The 13,739-nt window shown below is 41.1% G+C and overlaps 1 protein-coding gene across 3 annotated transcripts in view; it reads right to left on the reverse strand.

Annotated features, from left to right (window-relative positions):
* The window catches only part of FAXC (failed axon connections homolog, metaxin like GST domain containing), a 91,512-nt gene extending 77,994 nt beyond the window's left edge, over window positions 1-13,518 (reverse strand). The window contains exons 1-2 of one of the 3 annotated variants that reach the window (XM_064597899.1): window positions 13,355-13,518; window positions 8,097-8,239 (exon numbers count right to left, since the gene is read on the reverse strand). In XM_064597899.1, coding sequence (XP_064453969.1) covers window positions 8,097-8,122 — 26 coding nt within the window. In that variant the 5' untranslated portion in view covers window positions 8,123-8,239; window positions 13,355-13,518. Of the gene's footprint in view, window positions 1-499; window positions 702-8,096; window positions 8,240-13,354 lie in introns of those variants that run through there. The other 2 variants (XM_064597897.1, XM_064597901.1) reach the window with 2 other exon arrangements.
* Window positions 13,519-13,739: the final 221 nt, after the last annotated feature.

Here is a 13,739-nt window from a genome sequence, read left to right on the forward strand (position 1 = left end):
CACGTTGGGTGTAGCGATTGCTTAAATAAATAAACTTTATTTTTAAAATGTTTTTAAATAAATAAACTTAAAAAAGAAAGAAATGCTCTGTGCAGAGATGGGACAAGGAGCTCTGCACCAGTGATTCTTCGTTCTTCTATGCCCTTCCCACATAGCACTAAGTCTTTGCTCTCATTAGATGTTGAGCCAATATTTAAAGAGTGACCATTTGTTATTTGGTACTGAATTATTTGCCTGAGTGTCCAGGTTCAGTCATGGGGATGAGCATAAATCACCTGCGGTGAAGCAATATGGAAGGCAAAAGGGAGAATCAACACTGGCAAACTTGATGTCCAGGAAACAAGTTAGAAACCAGATGAATTGAATGTTTTGATCCCAGAGAGCCACTTGCTGCATTTTACTCCCACAGCTCTTCTGGTAGGCAGACCTGCCCCGCCCACTCATGGAAGCCCGGCCAACTGCTGCTTCCTGGTCCTATCAGATCATCTTTGAGCATTACCTGGTCTTTAGTTCAAATGTGGTTTAAATTTTCAAAGACGGGGCGCCTGGGTGGCTCAGTCGTTAAGCACCTGCCTTCGGCTCAGGTCATGATCCCAGCGTTCTGGGATCGAGCCCTGCATGGGTCTTCCTGCTCCACGGGAAGCCTGCTTCTCCCTCTCCCTCTGCCCCTGCTTGTGTTCCCTCTCTTGCTGTGTCTCTCTCTGTCAAATAAATAAATAAAATCTTTTAAAAAATAAAAATACGGGCGCCTGGGTGGTTCAGATGCTAAGCGTCTGCCTTCGGCTCAGGTCATGATCCCAGAGTCCTGGGATCGAGTCCCACATCGGGCTCCCTGCTCGGCGGGAAGCCTGCTTCTCCCTCTCCCGCTCCCCCTGCTTGTGTTCCCTCTCTCGCTGTGTCTCTCTCTGTCAAATAAATAAAAATATTAAAAATAAATAAATAAATAAAAATAAATAAATTTTCAGAGACGCCCTGAAGGGAACATCTTTTAGATGCACATGTAAATAAAATAAAATTTCACGAGAAAAGCTAAAATATAATCTTAATCTGATGCAGATTAAAATTTAGCCTTTAGATTTGTGGCATAGAAGAGAGATTACTAAAACTCAGCTTGTATAAAAGTGAACGGAGGCAGAGTAATCTCTGCAGAGTCGGTAGACATAAGAAGTGGACAAATTTTGGTATGAGAATGTCAGAACAAAGCTATGGGGAACAAGGAAAGCCGCTACAGCTGTGAAGGCACAGGAGCCATGCAAGGCTTAACCAACCTTTGTGCAAGCTCCGACAAGCCCTACATGGCCAAGCTGCTCCACAAAGTGATGCAACCCACCCGTAAAGAGAAGGAAGACTATGGCTCAGAGGCAGGGGCTCAGCTCCAGGGGAGCGGTGGTGGTGTAGTTAACAGCCAGAGGGGAACTGAACAGACCTGGGTCAACAACTGAGTCTTCCAAAGAATGGCTCCTCACAATCCCCTGTGTAGGGCCAGATCCCAGGCTGAATCCCCAGTGGCTGTGCGGAACTCCTAGTCCTGCAGGATGAAGGTGTAGAGAGCTAAGTACGCCTGCCCTCCAGCCCCCCTCCCAGGGCTCCTTCAGCTACTGAAATGGTATGAAGACTATGGGTGCCAGATGTCCACCTCTTCCACCACCACCACCAATTCTGACAGCCTTCGTGTCAAAACCATGGACATAAGCTCCAAGCTAGAGGGATCTTGTTATTTTTCTTTTGCAAGGACTTTGTTTTATTAATTCTAATTGAGGTTTTACAAGACAAGAAAAGGGAAGGGACTAATATTTATTGTACACCAGACCTGCCTGTCTGGTGATATTTTTTTCAGTAACTTTTCAAAACAACCTGTAGTAGATAAGTATTGCCACCCCCAGCAACAAATGAGGAAAGTGAAGCTAAGGAAGGTAAATTAACAAGTTCAATTCCTAGAGCTAGGTAATGATACAGCCAGGATTCAAACCCACTGTGTCTTACACCAGCAGCCCTTTGAGCTTTCCACCATCTACAGTATCTCAAATGTAGCAGGGCTAGAGCGCTGTCCATGGTATTCCATCTTTACACCATTCTATTCTGAACTATGTCTAAATCTCATAGCTACAAATCCTCAAATACCTACCAGTTATACTGTCACCTTTGGAGAAAGGTGGGCTCAGACAGTTCCTTATGCTAATACTGCTATGCCTATTTATGCCTGGCTTTGATGATATGACAAGGGACAAGTAAATCGGTGCTTCCCAAACTTGTATATGTATATCAGCTGCAGCTCTGCCATAATGATCAAATAAGGGACAATTAGATCAGTTCTTCTCAAACGTTAGTGTGCACATGAATCACTTGGGATCTTTTTAACATACAAATTCTAACTCAGTAGTTCTGGTGTGATGTCTGAAATTCTGCATTTCTAACAAGCTTCCTGGTAAGACTAAACCATACTTTGATTAAAAGTGGTCTAAGCCAACTGAACTCTACATCTGAAACTAATGATATGTTATATGTTAATTAATTGAATTTAAATAAAATAATAAAAAAATAAAAGTGGTCTACACCACCAGCTTATGAAGAGGATCAAAGACTCTGCCTAAAAGGACCCTCCCAACACACACACACTCCATGTTGGATGGTTCTAAACCAGCCCAATCAAGTCACAGTTCTTGATGAGTTTGAACACCAGAGATACAGATAAAAGGGTTGGTGCAGCAGAATCAGACATGGAGAGAAAATGAATCAAGACTCAAGAGGAGAAATTAGAAGAGACAGGAATGCATATCACTTTTGAGAGGTCCTAGTCCAAATGCTAGGAGCTGAGAGAGGAAGCCATGGGGAGGAGAGTTGTGGGGGAGGGGAGTGGGAGTGGGAAGGGGGAGGAGACAGAGGATCCTGGGAGATTACTGTTAGCATAGCAACTTTCTCAAGTGCCAACACAAAGAGCATAAACAAATGGATACAATTCTTTTATAAATGTTATTGATACTTGAAAAAATTTATATTATACTTCATGTTTCAAAATACAGCTTAAAAGATTTAAGACCTTGCTGCTGTGGTAATAATAAGTGGATGTGATGCTGGTACTGTTGCTGGTTTTACATTATAAAATTTAAGATGTCATTTTATTAAAATATCTCTAAAATATTAGAAATTAAAATATTATTCAAAGAATAAACAATTTAATTGATAATGTTACCCTGGATTTTATTGTAAAGCTTCTGCTTTCTTGGCTTGACTTGTGGGGAAGAGATCTAACACTACCCTACCCAGGCATCCCGAATCCTCACCGACGTTAGAGCTGGAAGCTAGTATATCACCACAAAGTGACTTTGACTATCTGCTTTCTGATTGGCTGGCCTTGTGCATCTTTAATGCAACTATTAGAAAACATTTTCTGGGGGCGCCTGGGTGGCTCAGTCGTTAAGCGTCTGCCTTTGGCTCAGGTCATGGTCTCAGGGTCCTGGGATTGAGCCCCGCATTGGGCTCCCTGCTCGGCAGGAAGCCTACTTCGCTCTCCCCCACTCCCCCTGCTTGTGTTCCCTCTCTCGCTGTGTCTCTCTCTGTCAAATAAATAAATAAAATCTTTAAAAAAAAATTTTTTTTCTGCAAAATGGATTTGGTGCTGAGAAAATATATGCAAATAATAATCAGGCTCAGATGAGTGAGGGGCAGGGTCATAAGAAGGGTTTGGGAGAATTTGAGCCTGAGCAGTGCACGAGTTTGCTAGGCCTGCCATAGCAAAGTACCATAGCCTGGGTGGCTTAAACAACAGAAATTTATTTCCTCACAGTTCTAAAAGCTAGAAGTCCAAGATCAAAGTATGTGCAGGGTTGATTTCTTCTGATGGCCATCTTCTCCCTATACCCCAACCCCATATGGTCTTTCCTCTGTAGGTCTATGTCCTAACGTCCTCTTCTTTTTTTATAAGAAGAGGATAGATAGATATAGATATAGATATAGATATAGATATAGATATAGATATAGATATAGATATAGATATAGATGAGAATATATATTATATATATATATATATATATATATATATATAAACACCAGTCATATTGGATTAGGTCCACCCTAATGACCTCATTTTACCTTAATTTCTTCTTTGAAGGCCTATCTCCCAATATAGTCACATTTTGAAATACTTCAACATATGGATTTTAGGGGGACACAGTTCAGCCCCCAACAGACAGCTGGTAGAAGGCCCAAGTGGAGATATCTCCAAGTGTGAGGTTTCGAGAAGAGATTTGGGCCTGGGATTAAGATGGCTGGGGAACATTAAAGACAAGGGAGTAGGCATGGGAATGTGAGAGTCAACACTATGTGAGAGGGGAATGGGCCAAGGACAGAACCCTGAGAATACCATGTCTAGAGGGTGGCCAAAGGAAGAGAGGCTCACCCAGGAAATTGAGAAGGAGAGGGAGCCAGGAGGGAAGCCTGATGGGTGTTGGGCTGCAGAAACCAACAGCACTCAAGAAAGGGTGAAGTGAGATCAGTAGTGTTATATGCTCCCAAAAGTAGAGTAAAATAAATTTAGCCAGCAGCACAGACCTTAATGACCTTGGTGGCCAAGCACATTCAAGTGTCACGGGGTTGGAAGCTGGGCTTGAAAAATGAAGGGAAGGACGGAAAGTGTTGATAACGCCCACCATGAATTTGGCTGTGAAAAGGAAAGCAAAGGTGATAGATAGTTGGAGGGGGAAATAAATAGTTGTCTATTCTTTAAAAAAGAGATTGTGTGATTTATTTTTAATGTAAATACATGAACACAGTACAAAATTCAACGGCTACAAAGAAGAATGCAATGAAAAGTAGATCTCTGTGCCCGATACTCTCCCCTTGCCTCCAGATGTGCTCTGACTCTTCGCCACCCTACTCCTCGCCCCCAAGGCTGGACTGCATGAAGGACATCAATGAGTTCCTCGCACCGTGGCTTCTGGTTGTATGCACTGGAACGTCCCGCATGCAGTTTGCCCCACGACAGAGGTTGGAAGACAGGAGGAGAACAAGGGAGGGATGCCTAAGCCGTAGGGTCTTCTCCTGCAGTTACCTGGGCCATGGCTCCAATCAGGCATCTCTCTCCACATTGCCACCTTCAGTGGATTCCAGGAACCAAGGCCATACACCTCTCCTTCAGCAGGAGGGGTGGTTATGACTTCAGAGGCTGCCGGCCCTGGGGCACTGCAGTTTTGTAAATAGTCTTTCTTTGCCCCTCTTCAAAATGCCCACTTCAAGTGTGCCTTCAGTTTCTTGCTGGGACTCTAAGAGACACAGTCTCCCTCCTAACTTTGTTCTCGTTGCCCAGTTCCCCTCCCCGGAGACAAATATAGCCATCAGCTTCTGTGTTTATTCCCAGAGATATTCCATGCATTATAAAAGCATTTCCTATATATACATGTACCTGTATACATGTATGTGTATATTGTTTTAAAGTATTTTTGCACAAAATTGCATCATTAACTGCTTGTCCTGCACATTACTTTCTTTTCTTTCTTATCTCAAATATAGAACTTCTAAGCTTCCTGATTTTTTTTATAGCTGCATAGAAAATAGTGGTTATACACACACACACACACACACATATATACATATATATTTCTAGAAGTGGAATTTTTGGTTCAAAGGAGCCAGGCATTGTAATTATGATATATATTGCCATGTTGCCCTTCATAGAGGGCAATTTACATTCTCAATAGTTTTGAAAGTGTCTGTTTCCTTACACATACCCTTACCAAACATATTCTTAAATGTTTGATCTTTCCTAATTTGGTGAGAAAAGTATCTCACTGTAGTTTTAAATTTGTGCTTCTCTTGTTATGTGTGAACTTGGGTGCATTTCTTTAAAATGCATTTGTATTGACTTTTCTGTGCACTGTTCATTTTTTACTAGGTACAAGTACTTTTTATTGATTTTATATGAGCTTCTAATTGAGAAAAACAACTCTTTGTCTGTGAAGTGATTTGCAAATCAATTTCCCCAGCTTGTTATTTTTCAGATTTTTTCTTCCATGGCTTCTTGGTTTTCTATCATAGTTTTAGAGAGACTCCCTCCTCTGAGTGGGGGTTTCAATCCACAATTTCGGATGTTCTTAGGTCACCTCAAGTGCTAGGTGTGTCTATGAAGGTAGAAACCTCTAGAGACAGAGTCCTGTTGCTGATGAGGTAGAACACAAACCATCCACCTAGACATTGGAGTTTCTCAGGAAGACAGGAGAACATGAGAAGGGGAAGAACAAAAGAGATGCTGTAACTGAGGGGAGTGATCAGAAGTAGGTGGTTAGCAATAGAGAAGGAGAGGATAGGACAGCCAGACTTGAAGCTTGGAGACACAAGAGCTCTTACACAAGAGTTATGGCCACAAGTACAGATGACACAAACTCCATCTCTCAATTCTGAGAATGTGAAACTTCCTCTCAAAATGGCTCCAGATGAAATCATATCCTCAGAGGGCAGCCAGATAAAGTAGCAGGTAAAGAAAATTTCAATGAAGACTTGAGAAGTAGTGTAATCAGTAAATCATGAAATGGGGCTTCTAGAGGTTGTAGCAGGAAGTCTAGAAGAAGGGAGCATTGGGGGATAGAGTCAGGCAAGAAGAACTCAAGAAAGAGTCTCAAGGAGAGATTGTAGAAAAGAATCAGCATGGGGTATCCAAATCTCAGTCAGTGACTATGGTTAGCAGGGATCCTTACTGGGCTACAAGAATGTCAAAAATATTGGGCCCCAGCAGGTCCCTGGAGCACCAGTCATCTGGGCCTGAACTGATCGATTTCAAAGGACGATGTCATCTCAGGAGCACAGAGAGATTTGCCTGTAGAAGAGTTAAGTTTCAGCCTCCTTTGATTCATTCTCAGGGAAAGTTCTGGGTGCAAAACTGCCAGGTCTGTGGGTGCTCAAGTAAATAAGCAAAGGCCTGTAAGGGCAAAGGCCTGGTCACTGTGAGGTGGGTTTGGGTGCCACCCCATGGTATGTGTGAGGGAGGGGGTAGCTGAGGGCAGGGAGGTGAGCTGCTTGGATATCCCACTGGATTAAAGCCATTCCCTTAAGCTCTTTGACAACATAGTTGAGTATTTATTATCCATCCATCCATCCATCCATCCATCATCCTCCTAGCCATCTACCTATTAATCTATTTATCTCTATTTAAAATCAGCATTATGAGTTGATATTCTTTCTTTTAAAGATTTTATTTATTTATTTGAGAGAGAGAGTGGGGAGGATGGGCAGAGGGAGGGAGAGAGAGAGTCTTTTAAGCAGACTCCTTGCTGAGTGCAGAGCCTGACACGGAGCTCAATCCTACGGCCCTGAGATCACAACCAGATGCTTAACTCACTGCAACACCCAGGCACCCCTGTGAGTTGAAATTCTTTAAACACTGCATAAATCTGGTTATTAATTAATTCAGGCTGGCCTTCCACCATGTCATCCTGACAAAACTAAGTCTAAGGACAGAATCCCAAAACATCTCTCCAATTCAATATAAAAAGAATGACCAAAAATGGGCACCTGGTTGGCTCAGTCAGTATAGCCTGTGACTCTTGATCTAGGGGTTACGAGTTCAAGCCCCACATTGGGTGTAGAGCCTACCAAAAAAAAAATTTTTTTTGACCTAAAAGAGGCAATTTAAATATCCCAGTTTTTGCCTTTCACAACTTTGGACAGCTTTCATGTTCACTTTTACAAATTACAGGCAAAAATATAGAATGACCATATTTTTCTTTTCCTGACATACTCTGCCAAGTAAAGACTATATTTCCCATGGCAGTATTTTAGTAGAGTAATTTTTAACCTTTTTGTGTGGTCATAAATCCTTTTGAGACTCTGATGAGAGCTATGAGATGTTCTTAGCAAAAAAATACATGCACACACACACTTTTATTTCTTTTAAGGTAAAAGAAAAATGGTTCCATGCCCAAATGGAGCTCGAACTCATGACCCCAAGATCAAGAGTTGCATGCTCTACCAACTAAGCCAGCCAGGCACCTCCCCCCAATAATTTTGTTCCCTATTTCAAGGGGTTTTTGGAACCCCAGAAACCTGTCTGTAGACCCCAGATACTACAGGGACTGTTTTAGAGTAAGGAAAATGAATGGAGATCTTACCTGATGTCTGTGAGTTCTATGTCCATTAGGTTCCATCTGTCAACAAGAAACAAAAATTCAAGAGGTGTCTGGCTGGCTCAGTTGGTAAGAGTGTGGGACTCTTGATCTCAGGGTAATGAGTTCAAGCTCCATGTTGAGTGGAGCTTTAAAAAATTAAGAGAAATTAAAGAGAAAAAGGAAACAAAAATTCAGAATGAGCAAAATGGAAACATCTGGTGTCCATATTTACCTTGTAACTGTCCTCCCCCCCACCCCATTCTCAGCTCTGCCACATCATCTTGAGAACATATTGTTTTCTTTGGGTCCAACTGGTGCCTTTCAGCTCCTAAACAGTGGCTCATTTATAAGGGCTCATCCTTTTCTTGCTGGAATACAAGAGGTTTATTGAACTCAACAATAAATTATTTTGCTTGATTTCCATGCAAACCTTCAGTGTCAGGACTTTTTATTTATTTTTTTTTCTTGATACAGAGAAGACTAGCATGCCATTTGCATCTCATTAGTAATAATCAACGAAGAAGCTCTCTTCTAATAAAGTCACACTGTAAGTTAATAAAAGCGATTATGTGTTGGTTATACTAACACTTTCTTGCATTTGGTCTCATTTCCATCTTTATTTCTACATCAATATTTCCTTAGGAGTCTTAGATTTTCAGGCCTATTTCTGTAAGCCTATAATGATAAAAATACGTTTTATGGAATTGCAGGGACCTTGCCAGTCCAAGTTTGAAAAGTATTTCCAGGAAGCATAACTTGCCCCTGTGCCTGTTACCAAGCAGTCTCTCTAAATCTCTATTTGATGCCTCTCAACGCTGTGTGGTGCAGGTCAACCATATGCAGTGTCCCTAGTGAGTGTCCCTAGTACACATCATAAAGACATCTCAAATAGTGTCCAACATTTTGACTTTTCTGCTTGACTGAGATATTTCTGATGTGTAGTGTTTTAATACTTTTCCTCAATTTATCATTAATACAATAGCAAAACCTATGACTATACTATAGAAAGTAAGGATATCATTTTATTCTGGGTCTTTAAAGCATTTTATCAAATTACAATTAGTAGCATGTAGTTGGCTCAGCCATAGAAAAGTAATGACTCTCTAAGAGAATGGATGCAAATAGCCCAGACTGTAAACCTTGTGAAGCTCTGTTGGGTTTAAATGCTTTGAAGACGTGGCCTTGCATTCGGACAATTGAGAGATATGATAAGCCGATGTGTGTGGTCAGGCTACTACTCTGACCCCATGATGGCACAGACACTGGGTACAAGTATAAAAGTAGCGAAGTGCACAGGGTCACGAATCAAACTGCCTGGCTTCAGATCCTCTTTGAGTCTTAATAGTTGTGTGACACTGAACACATTTAGCAGCCCTGTGGGAGTGGAGTGGACGGTCGTCCCTACCTCCCGGGGCTGCTGGGAAGTTTAAATGAGATAATGCGTGCAGAGCCCTTCACACAGGGTCTGGCGTTCCATAAAAGCAAAAGATTACTGTAAGGGGCCAATATTACTTAGGAAATCTTTTTAAAAAACAGTATGAGACAGAATTTACATTAATTGATGCAGACCTTCTTGTCTAGGCAAATTCAATATCACAGCATCACTAACATTTTCTCTTTTTATTCTGAGACTTTCAAACCTACAGAAAAATTGATGGAATAGTACACCCTTCACCAAAATTCACCAGTTACTAATGTTACTACATATACTTTCTCTGTGTTTATACACAAGCACACACACACTCCCAAAAACCTAAATAAATACAGTTTTTCCCAAAGTCCTGACAAGTATTTAATCTGTCTTTATCTAACTGTTCTCACTTGTCCCTCATCTTTTCCTAACAATATGGCCTGTTTTCATTTTTAAACCCATTGAATGTGAGTTGCAGATACTTGTTTTTCAGTACCTACATTCAACTCTATGCAGGTTCTAAGAATAAAGACATTGTCTTTCATAAACTCAATGTTATCACATATAAGAAAGTTCATAATAATTCCATAAAGTTATCTCAGATCTAGTCTATGTTCACATTTATGCAATTGTCTCAAAAATATTTTATAGCTGTTTTATTGTTGCTGTTCTATCCAGAATCCATCAAAGTTCTTGCATTGCACTGATCTACATCACAGTTTGGGTCAGTTAACTTGTATACGTCTCACAGTTTGGATTTGTCTTACTTTCCCCTTGTAGAAAGTTTCTTTTAGCTTGTTCCCCTTTCCCCCACAGTCCTGACTTCCTGCACCTAAAGTGGGCCACTCTTTTTTTTTTTTTTTAAGATTTTATTTATTTATTTATTTGACAGAGAGACACAGCGAGAGAGGGAACACACGCAGGGGGAGTGGGAGCGGGAGAAGCAGGCTTCCCGCCGAGCAGGGAGCCCGATGCGGGGCTCGATCCCAGGACCCTGGGATCATGACCTGAGCCGAAGGCAGACACTTAACGACTGAGCCACCCAGGTGCCCCATAAAGTGGGCCACTCTTATAAGGATCCCTAAATCACTGCTTTCCTTTGTGTGGGATCTTCCATTCAACAAATGTTTGTTTAGGTTCTTTAACCCCATCCACTAAATGGTAATATTGACTCTAGGTCTGGAATTTATGGTTAGGCAAACTATAATAATTTAAGATTTGATTTGGCTGTGATAGAAAACCCAAACAGCAGTAGCTTAAGCAAGCGGATAGTCATTCATTCTCTCTCTCTCCCTCCTTCCCTCCCTCATTATATATCCCTGATATAGTAATGTATATATCAGGCTCCTCTGTCTTGTTGCTCCAGCTCCAAGTCTGAGACTGTTCCAACTCAAGCCACCATTTCCCCCTTTCAGCCAGCAGGAGGGAGGAAAGGGAAGGAAAAGGGCACGCTCCCTACTGACACTTCCTGGAAGGTACACATACCATTTCCACTCATCTCATTGGCCATAATTAAGGTATATGGCCACATCTAGCTTTAAGGAAGGTCAAGAAATGTAGCTAAAATAAGGGGTTCTGTTGCTACAGAAGGGAAGAAGAGATTTAGGGGACATCCACCAGCCTTGGCCAAGTCTATTAACAGGCAGGTGGTCAAGAGGGTCACTGAGAAGTCATTACTGGGGAACAAAAAAAAAAAAGGAGGCTCTTCAGGCATTGGAAATGGCATGGCTTACTGTTCAAAAAGATGACCCTACTCTTGGAAAAGGGGAAATTGATGGGACACCTGGGTGGCTCAGTTGGTTAAGCGTCTGCCTTGGGCTCAGGTCATGATCTCGGCGTCCTGGGATCGAGCCCCAAGTCAGGCTCCCTGCTCAGTGGGAAGCCTGCTTCTCCCTCAGCCTGCAGCTCCCTTTGCTTGTACTTTCACTCTCTCTCTGGCAAATAAATAAATAAAATCTTTTAAAAAAAGAAAAAGGGGAATTGAGAATAAAGACAAGCAGATTAAATACTTTATGGAAACTCAAGAAAAACTGAATTTATTTCTTTGGGTTTTTATGAAGGTAGCAGTCGCATAGTGAAGTAAATGTAAGCAGCTTATCATTTTAAAATAACCTATAATAACCTGTTGTATTATTCAAATTACTTGACTTTATTGAAATGTTACTGAAATATATTACCAGCATTTCATTCACTCATTTTCCCATTTAACAAACAAATACCAAGTGCCAGGCACTGAGCTAGGTCAGGGGATATAACAGTGAGTGAAATAGAACAATGGTCCAGCCCACATAGTGTTGGCATGAGAAAGATTCTAATCAACTATTCACACAAATAAATATAAACCTGTAATTGTGATAAGTGATAGGGGAAATACGGTATAAAGTTAAAAGTGGTATTTGCACTAGGCAAGGCAGTCAAAGAAACGTTCCTAAAGGAGGTGATGCTTGGGCCGAGGTCTGAAGGAGAAGTACAGGGAACTAAGTGGGGGGAGGGAGGATGCTGGCTAACAGGGGGTATGAATGTTCTTGAGTGAAGGGGAAACTGTGCAAACTCCAAGAGCAGAACGTAACAATACAAGACTTGAGACAAAGCATGAAGCGGTGCTATGGTTTGCTACCTTTCTTGTAAGCAAGAACTATGCATGTATCTGTTTATTTGTGCAAAACGCACATGCGCACACATATGTGAGAAACTGGAAAAATAATGAGATTGGGTACCTACAGTGAGTAAGGAGGAATGGAGTGGAAAGAATAGGGTGTAGGGGATACGGGAGTGGAAGAGATATAGGGGAGTGACAGGTCTAGGAGTACAACTTTTTCTATAGTTCTGACTTTTAGAACCATGTTAGTTGTACATACCCCAAAAGTAAATAAATTTAAATCAGCCAGGATGTTGGGGAGGGAGAACCCAAAAAGAAATACAAACAGTAACATATGAACCAACTGAATACAAATGAATTACAAATTACAAACTAATTACAATGAACGACACAACCAGATTGACATGGATGAGGAAGAAAAGAACTAAGTCAATATAACTTTGGAACACCGTATTTTAACTATATATGCTAAGGTTAAATTAAATTTGTTTAGCTATTGTGAAACTATGAGTATTCTAGGATTGAGCAAATAAGTAAAAAAAGAAAGCAGGAATGGTGGGATAAACCTTGTGATGTTGAACTGCAATCAGAGGTATCAGTCTGAATTCATCACACACATGGGGTGGGGAGAAACAAGTATAGATGTGTGCAGGTGTGTGCATCCATTCCCTCCTAGCTCTGTCTGCGGAGAGGGTCAGAAGCACTGACGCCCCGGGAGTAGAGGATACTCAGTGCTCAGATCTTGGTTTCTAAATACTATTCTCCAATAAAAGGAATTGGGGTTCCTGGAATTCCTGAGCTGGATCAAGACAAATACAAGTTGAGCCTGGAGTCCCCTGTGATGCCAGAAAGTAAGAAGTGTCTGAAAAAGTATAGGGTTGTGAAAGGACATGGGAAGGGTTCCCAATGGCCAAATCTGGGACAACTTGAGTAATGAAAATGATAGCAGTGGGTTATAACCCATAGAAGATAATGTCCGCAAGTCCACTCTAATAAAAGTAAATAATTAAATAAATGAGCAAATGGGGGAGAAGGGACAGTTCTTCCTTTGAGAATTCCATTAATAGTGTAGAAAGAAAGATGAGAATGACCGCTAGACAAACACCACAGTCATAACTGTTTCAAGCAGTGACCATCAACGGATGATAAAACTGGTGGGCAAAAGTACCAACAACTCAGCATTTACATATTCTCATAGTATCTTACTATAAGGTAGTTATTCATTATAAAGGAAAAAATACAGTAACTTACAATGAAGAAATCTGGTAGACACTACTTTAGCCATGTGATCAAACTTAGCATCCACAGTAACAAGCCATATTGACATCGTGATCTCCTGACAGGATGCACTGAGAAGGGCACAATCACTTCTGTGGTGTTCTTGCCAAAAGTGCATTACCTGGATTTAATTATGAAGAATAATAAGAAAAAAAAATACAAGTTGAGGTACATTTAAAACAAATGTCCAGGGCTCTGTCACTGTCAAAGTCATGAATGACAAAGACAGAATGAGGAACTGTCTCAAATTAAAGGAGACTAAGACATGACAATTTAAAGCAATGTGGGATCTTGTTTCCCGCTAAAAAAGGCACTAGTGGGACAATTAATAAACTTAAATAAGGTTTGTAGATTAGAT

This window comes from Mirounga angustirostris, unplaced genomic scaffold (assembly GCF_029215605.1).
Source record: "Mirounga angustirostris isolate CCGP_5_RB_7025 unplaced genomic scaffold, mMirAng1.0.hap1 SCAF_8, whole genome shotgun sequence".
Lineage (NCBI taxonomy): Eukaryota > Metazoa > Chordata > Mammalia > Carnivora > Phocidae > Mirounga > Mirounga angustirostris.